Source organism: Sphaeramia orbicularis, chromosome 12, assembly GCF_902148855.1.
Source record: "Sphaeramia orbicularis chromosome 12, fSphaOr1.1, whole genome shotgun sequence".
Lineage (NCBI taxonomy): Eukaryota > Metazoa > Chordata > Actinopteri > Kurtiformes > Apogonidae > Sphaeramia > Sphaeramia orbicularis.
This window is the reverse complement of record NC_043968.1, coordinates 19528142-19536613: the sequence shown is the minus strand read 5'-3', so window position 1 is coordinate 19536613 and position 8472 is coordinate 19528142. Positions and strand designations below refer to the sequence as shown.

The window sequence follows — 8472 nt, the reverse complement described above, 5'->3', positions numbered from 1 at the left end:
GAAGCTCAGATAGTTTAAAGTAAATTCCAGACTACCTAGTTCAGAACTGATGATGTAGGCGATGTTCAGCGTTGGCCATGTGCGTATCACTAAACTCCTGTCGTCCTAAAGAGTTAAATAAAGACACTTCAGTAAACTTGCTTTGCACTTACTGTACATACAGATTTGGGAATAATTACTGAAAAATTTTCCTATTTGCACACTAGAAATTAGGCCAAAGACATGCAAATCTTTTAATTTGACAAGATAAATAAATTTAAATAAAGACTTCTATCTTCATTAAAAAACTTGGTTAAGAACAGTCTAGAAATAATTTATATTCCAAGAAACGATTATCACGAGCTCATTTTGAAGAGATTCATTCACTTAGTGATGGTGAAATAATTATTTTCAACGTCATACATTTTGAAGAAACACAAAACAATAGTCATGTCAAACCAGAAGAGGTAAATATATCCATACTTTTCCTTTCACTGGATCCTACAATTCCCATAATGCAACTTGACACTGCTTCTGCATAACCTGGAATTTCATTAAATCACAGGTAAACCCTTACACTGACTTAGTACAATACTGAAGTCTCAGAAAGTTTGCAGACCTGTTTGAAAGTGGTTGAATTTTAAAGCCAGGATTGTCCCAGTCCATATGAGTCAAGTTTCAAATCTGACGCATTAAGTTTCTAAACAAATGGACAAAACTTTGTCAAATGCTCAGTTTTAATACTAAACCTCAACCCACTCTGACATTTATATTGATGTAACTTTAATCCATATAGACCCAAGCAGCCACCAATGACCAAAATCATCTACTGATCTAAAATGTTTAATAACTGTTGATCCATAAATTTTATCAGTACAAGCAAATAATTGGTGTAAAATGCAGTTTTTCATCTTTTCATGGTCATCAGATATGACCCATTTGGACGTTCAGAGGCTCTGTAGTGAACATGGAAACACTGTCATCTTCTAAAACATTGATTCACCAGTAAAACCATGGAGTTGGATCAATGACAGTGGATGGAAACACTTATTTTCACTTTCAGTTACTGATATCCTTGCTGAAAAATTCACTGTTTCTTCAGTTTTCCTTGTTTTGATACAATAACCTTTGAATTCACTCTGGGTTTTATGATCATCTAAATTAAACATAGGAAAATGCGTGATTTACAGTGAAAAATACAAATACAGAGGATAATATTACAATAAATGGTGATAAATTACTTATGAAAGGTTAAATAGAGAGAAAAATTCATTTGGCAACTACCACAAAATTAGCACCGGGTCTTTATGGGTGGTAAATAACTATTGTTTTACTCACGTTCAACACCATGTCTCCCTCTACAACAGCAAGGTGATGGGATTCCTGCTCTTCCTCTGAGAAAAGACTTTATGGATTTTCATCTGCACATCTGAACCTTTAAAGACATTAGGAGGAGTTGTATAGTCGTTTATGGTTTACCTTCAGTCTCTGGGTTGTCGTCTGGATCTTCGATGGCCTGGGTGACATTATCTGCATTAGGTTCTGTGGGACGACAGGTTTATGTGTTAAAGAAACAGCAACAGCAGAAATGTCTCCATTGATGATCTTGGCTAAAATAAGCTCCAATCATACCTTTACTGGTTACATTTATGGCAGCGGAGTTTACTACGAAACAACAGACAAGATGAGACACATTTCAATTCGCTGATTATCTGAAGACTAAGTCAAACAAATGTTTTTCTTACCATTTTTTAAGCTTTCAGTGAACATAATTAAACTGAGGAGCAAATGAAGCATGGTTGCAAAGGTCAGAGCAGACTGTCAGACTGATCTCTTTAAATTCCCTCCTTCATTTATCACTTAACTAAATTCACCTGTGTCCTCCCACCTCCTCTAACTCTGCAACAGTCAGAGGGCGGCGCAACGGAGGAGGTCAAGGGATTAACTTAGCTAATATGCAGGATGCCAGTTTGTTTGCAGAAATAGCTAAACAATGTCTTAAGTCTCCTATTGTAGAGATAGAAATACAGCTGAGCAGAGAAGAAGGGAAATCTATTATCAAAAAACAGATACAAGCAGGAGGACAAAATTATTGGGACAATCATAATACAGGGAGGGGAGGCAGCTGTACAACAAACAGAAGCAAGATGGGAAGAAAAAATGAAGGGCAGGAACAGGAGAGAAGAGGCAGTGGTTTCTTGCATTAGAATAGGGCATACTGGATTAAGTGAAACACTGCATAGAATAGGTAAACACATAGATGGAAAATGTGATCATTGTGATGAATATGAATCAGTGCAGCAGGTTATGTTTAAATACTGGAGGTATGAGGAAGAAAGGAAAGCACTGAAAGAAACAACAGAGAAAGCAAAAACAGCATTTAATGTAGGAAGCTTTAGTACTTTTTGTTTCAGAAATCTCATCATGTTCTTAAAGGAAACAGGACTGTTTGACAGAATATAGGTTTTTAATTATTTTCTGATTTTACTTTGATTTATCTGCCAATTTACTGCTTACACTCCAGTCCAGTAGGTGGCGGTAATGCACCTTAAGCTGGTTGCCAACCGCTATTAAAAACAAAAGAAGAAGATGTTTTTCACGCTACTATAGAGGGGATGCACTTACGTCACTTCCCCTCTGGGCCACGCCCCTCTAAGTCAGACTGAGTGGCAAAAACAAACCGGCTCAACATGGCGGAGCATAGCAGTAACTACAGCGAGACCGGGAAAAATGTGGAATATAACATGAAATTAAAGACATTTGAACTGGACATGGATCCATACAAGCTACCAAACAACCAGTGGTCAACGAACATTGATATGTGGCCGGAAATCACTCATCCTGACATTTATATGAACCTGATTTCAACGCCAGGAAAATACCCAATGCAAAGGCTGAAAGCATACAAAAGATAGAGTTGTTGACATCCTCGTCATCGTTAATTAGAGGATTACAGCTGGTGAGTGCTTTCAATTCAACAAACTATTGTTTTTGAAGTTTAATGTCAGTGAAGACGTATTTTCTTGGTTGTGATTGCCGAGGTAAAGGCCCAGCAGTAGTGCTCACAGTTCACTACTGATTTATTGCAGTTGAACCCTTAGTATTGACCCAAGTGAGTGGATGATCTACTGGTACTGTGGAGATTTAAGTAGAGTTAACATCAAATACTTGATACAACACAGCTACAACAGCTTTGTGCTAGAGTACCCCCTTATTTGGAAAACTAGGTTAGCCTCAGTTTAAGCTAGTTCACAAATCATGTAGAGCACAAGGTTCAGAATCACACAATTGAAGACAAAAACATTTCAGTTATGAAATATAGAACTAAATGACAGATGCTAACATTAAGGGCTTTACTAAGAAGTAACTTTAGCCAAAACGATATGTACTTTAAGGTATGATTTTACACAAGAATACAGCATAAATTAACGTTACCTGACACGAAATGTCAACCACCAATCCAGGTTTCGTTGTCTGGATTCCAGTTATTTCTACAAATTGCAGCGATCCATCTGCTTCTTCTGTCTTTGGCTTTAGGTAGCCACTAAAACGATACCTCCGAGTGCTTTTTAAACCAATTTGTGCGATCAATGGCACAACAGCTCTTCCCCATTTTTTAGACTGTTCTAAAGTTTTCGCAGTATTCAAGTCAAAGCCGCTACTCGTCTCCCTCTTTCTGCCACTCAGTGGACGGAACTGTGGTGACTTCCGCTAGCGGTGACGTCACATGCATACCTTCTGTTGCTCTTAAACTGACTGTAGCCTTTTCTTCTAATGATTTCAATCAGACCATGTGTGCTTTTGCAGCTGTACTTTGTCTGTTTTTTGAAGAACAAATAAAGATCATATTTGTTGTTTCACCTATAAAGACCCAAACATTCACCCTCAAACAAATGTATCTACTGATCTAAAATGTTTAGTACCTGTTGATCCACTAATCTTATCAATATATGTAAATAATTGAGGTCAAACGTGAACAACTGCTGTTGTGAGGATTTGTTGCTGGTATTATTTGTGCTATCATTGTTTATGATATTTTGTTCATGTTTTCCTTTCTTATATCTCTCATTTAATAGGTCTTATTCATTCTATTTCATTGTAATTTCTTCCTTTTTTTTCTGCCTAGTTTTCTCAGTTCTTGTTCTTGTTCTAGTTATTGTTACCAATACCATTATAATTATCACCAAGGTTGTTATTGTTGGTATTGTTGATATTCTCTTGTGAGGGTCTTTGCCATCTTCATCTTCCTTTTTCTCCCTCTTTCACTCTCTCCTTATCTCCTCCCCCTTTCTTCTCCTTCGCCCTGTTCCTTCATGTCAGGTCCGAAATATCATTCAACGAAACTCAAAATAAAGACAGTAGAATGTCAAGAGGAGCCTCATGTGCTTCATGAAGCTTCCCTTGGCAAAGCGCATTTGTTCAGCACAAAAAGGCAGCCAGACTACCATTTTGCTGTTATGATGCTGGACAAGACAAGTTAAAAAAAAAAAAAATGTATCTGATGATCTAAAATCTTATTACCTGTTGATCCACTAATCCTATCAATATATGTAAATAATTGAGGTAAAATGCAGTTTGTCATCTTTTCATAGACATCAGATCTGACCCATGTGGATGTTCAGAGGCTCCATAGTGAATGTGAAAACAAGTCTTCTGCAACACTGATCCACCAGTAAAACAAATGGATGAATGATGGTGGTTAGAGATGCTTGTTTTTTTATGTACATTTAATGGTATATTTTGTTTTGTTTAAAGTCACTTATTTTCCGCTTTTGTTTTTTGGATTTGACCTAATAACCTTTGGATTTACTCTGAGTTTTTATGAACATCTACATGATCAGTAAATTCATCATAGGAAAATATCCGATTTAAACTGAAAAATGCATAATATTATAATAAATGGTGATAAGTCAGTAGGAAAAGACAAAAAAATCCCTTAGAAGTTTTGACAAAAATAGTTGTGGGTCTTCAAGGATTAAAAACGACGATAAGATAAGGAACAGATAATTTAGGTGAGTAACTTGCACATCACTATCTAACCACTAGGGGGCTATAGTGCAGAGTGAGCACACACACCTGCAAAAAATGAGCACGTAGAAGAAGACGACTACTTCCGGGACAAATAAAACACATGGGATCAAAACCTCTCAGGTATGTTCTCCGCATTTTCTTCTTAATAATTTGTAAGACACGTTTAACAAATCAGTGGTTGACTGATTATTTACAGTGTGTTTCGAATATGCTGTTGTTTGATATAATTTACGGTAACTGTCTGTGTTAGAGAGATATGTTAACGGCTATGTTATGAGCGATGATAGCTATTCCCTTTTTGTTGTGTCTGCAGTCATTTCTACCTAAAGATGTAGCAAGGATACAGTTATTTAAAAAAAAAAATCCAACAGAGAAGGTTTTTGTCAACGCACGACTTTCATCGATGAAGTAACAGAAACATCCACTGGTAGCTAAACCCAAATGTAATAACGTGGCAGACAATGTAAACACAAGTACGCAGTGTATTTCGTCATTAGGATAGAATCAGCAACTTTCCTTCTCAACCTTAAAAATATCAGACGACAGGTTCATATCCAATATTTGACATGGAATACCATTGTTTTTGTTTTTTTGTTTTTTTTTTTAAACAACATTTCATGTTAAAAAATATAGCCAGATCCATCTTGAACAAAAAAAGAACGCGTTCCCACAGTAACCTTGCTTAACCTCTTAAGACCCAGGAAATGTCAGCAAAGTATAAGCTTTTTTTTTTTATTTTTATAATTAAATAAGTGCCTATATTGGAAACACCATGATGCAATAGTTTTTCAAATGCAGTTTTTAAAATTTTTATGGAATGCCCTTTGTGGTGGACAGTTTTTTTTTTTTTTTTGTTTGTGTTTTTTTGTATGAAGTTGTGAAACTCTTGTCCACAAATGTGGACAGAAAACCCCTAGCTGGGTCTTAGGTGGTTAATATTATCCCTTACAAGGCAATGTTTCCCCTCTATTACAGTCTGATTACATACTTTTCTGCAAGTAAACAATATAAAAATTGACTTTATCTGAACTTTTATGACTTGACAATGACACTAATGTAGGGTATACTGTTTACAGCCTCTTAGATATGTGCTTATGTTTGGTTTTCTTCATCTGTTACTAAATACTGTTGAGGTTTGCACTGCTGGCTGGACAAAATTAGCATATTTATGGTGTAACCACTGACTCCAGGTACTTGTAATGAATATGTTATTTGCTTTTGTTGACCAGCTGGTGCTCAAAGGGTTGCAGTGATTAGTCACTGCAAGTATAGTAAATAATTAGGTTTCTAACTGGTAAAACACTGAATACTATCTGTTTTTTAGTTACAACACATTTTTTGTCTTCACTTGCAGAATCCAGTCATGACAAGATGGGCGAGAGCTAACAATGTCCATAAACACAAGCCAGCAGAGGCCACTCCATGGAGTCAACTCAGAGCAGCAGGAGGAGGAGGAGGAGGGGCAGGACATCACTCAGGAGGCTCCACAGGGGCAAGACAAGGACCCCAGAAGGAGCATTTGAGAAGGACTCAGCCTAATGGCTCAGCTGTGAAAAAACCAAACCGTAAGAAAAAGGACTATGCCAATGAGGATGTGAATGGCTTTCTGGAATATCTCCAGCAAACTGGGCAGTCGCTGCCCAAATCAGATAAAGGAGGGAAGCAGGAGGAGCAGGAACTCAGGGAGGAGGTGGAGGTGGCTCTGAAAAAAGACAAAAGGAGAGAGGACAGACGGATAAAGAGGCAGAAAGACAAGAAGAACAAAATGGTGAGTGGTTTCAGACTGTGGGGTCCAACAGGATCTGGATTGAACTGTCTGAGGGGTAAATATGGCCATCCAGTATCAACTGTAATGGTTCAACTACCAGTGTGAAGAGCATCATCAGATACCAAAATCACCAGAACAGAGACGATTTTGGTGTTTTATACCAAACGACTCATCAGATATGCTCTGCTGCACTCGGTTAACTGGTATATTCAGCAGCTAAATAACCAAATGCTTCCCTAAGAAGCTTAAAGAAACACCAAAAACAGAAATAAAAGAAAAAGAATGCAGTTAAATACCAAATAACCAGAAATGTGACTCTAAAATAATACGAATCAAAAATACTCTTTCTTTTCTCAATTTCTTTTTGCATTTTGTATTTTGGTTGATCAACAGAGGTCACCAGATGACTAATGTCTTTGTTGTGATTTCAGAATTTTTAATGAATTTCATTAACCAAAGCCTTGGTTAGTTGAATAACACAAATAGCACTTCAGTTCACCTGTGATGAAATAGACTGTGTTTTTTGTGTGCATGTGTTTTTTCTTGATCTTTCTGCTCCCTCTCTCCAGCTTTGTTTTAACTGTAGAAAGCCAGGTCACGGTTTGGCCGACTGTCCAGAGGCTGACAGAGACGAGGAGATGGGCCGAGGTATCTGCTTCCGCTGCGGCTCAACTGAACATGAAATCCACAAATGCAGAGCTAAAGTGGACCCTGCTCTGGGTGAGGAGGACACAAAGGCCAGCTCTAGATTCCTGACATACTCATAGAATATAACACTCATAGTGATGTTAATGTGCTCACTCCTACAGGTGAATATCCATATGCAAAGTGCTTCATCTGTGGTCAGACTGGACACCTGTCGCGGTCCTGCCCAGATAATCCTAAAGGACTGTACGCACAAGGTACAAACAGCTCTAACAGATGCTCCTGTGTTAAGAAGTGAGAGCTGTTACATTCTGACTTATCATTTGTGTGTGCAGGAGGTTGCTGTCGTGTTTGTGGCTCAGTGGAACATTTTCAGAAAGACTGTCCAGAACATCAGGCTGCAAGTAAGTCTCTCTGTTCACATACTGCTCATTACTCAACAATCAGCTGTTGTGTCAGAGCTCTAATATTTCCACTGTCTTGTTCTGTCTGTCTTTTTTTAGCCAACTCTTTGACAGTGGGCTGGTTGTCCAATAATATGAGTGCAGACCATGAGGATGTACATGTTCCAGTAAAGAAAGCCAAACCCAAGCAGACCAAGGTCGTTGTCTTCTGATCTGCTCCGAGTATCTCTACATTTAGACTCCCACTCAGGTCAAAGAAGATCTGTGCAGCAGTCTCTCCACAACAGATTCCCCATATTTCAGGCAAACAGCACTAGACAAAACCTCAACTGTAATAACTGGACTCATTACAATTCACAGTGACATTCTGATTCCCTTTTAATTGTAATTGAAGTTTTGCAATAAATCAGTGATGTAAGCCTTACCTGACTCTGGATGGTTCTGCCATACTTTTTCTTCTAAGGTGTACTTCTGTTAAAATTGTCAGAAAGATAACAGTGGCAAAACCTCTCGAGCAATATTTGCTATAGTTGTCTGTACAAAGTATGTACATGCTGTATGCTGCAGACAGGGTATATTACCGTTGCCTACTGGACTGTAATAGCTTCAAGCTTGCATGCAGAGGATTGTGGGTAGGAATAGCTT

At 37.9% G+C, this 8472-nt stretch overlaps 1 protein-coding gene across 1 annotated transcript; it reads left to right on the top strand.

Moving 5' to 3' along the window:
* The first annotated feature begins 5034 nt into the window (after positions 1–5034).
* zcchc9 (zinc finger, CCHC domain containing 9) lies at positions 5035–8251 on the top strand. The gene is made up of 6 exons (XM_030150961.1): positions 5035–5130; positions 6365–6778; positions 7348–7498; positions 7588–7680; positions 7759–7827; positions 7927–8251. The coding sequence occupies exons 2-6, from the start codon at positions 6374–6376 to the stop codon at positions 8037–8039; spliced, it is 831 nt and encodes a 276-aa protein (XP_030006821.1). The 5' UTR covers positions 5035–5130; positions 6365–6373; the 3' UTR covers positions 8040–8251.
* The last annotated feature ends 221 nt before the right edge of the window (positions 8252–8472 follow it).

Coding starts and splice junctions, on each gene's coding strand:
- zcchc9 (XM_030150961.1), top strand. CDS start 6,374: ATGACAAGATGGGCGAGAGCTAACAATGTCCATAAACACAAGCCAGCA. Junction 6,779..7,347: donor AAGACAAGAAGAACAAAATG/GTGAGTGGTTTC, acceptor CCCTCTCTCCAG/CTTTGTTTTAACTGTAGAAA. Junction 7,681..7,758: donor TAAAGGACTGTACGCACAAG/GTACAAACAGCT, acceptor TTGTGTGTGCAG/GAGGTTGCTGTCGTGTTTGT.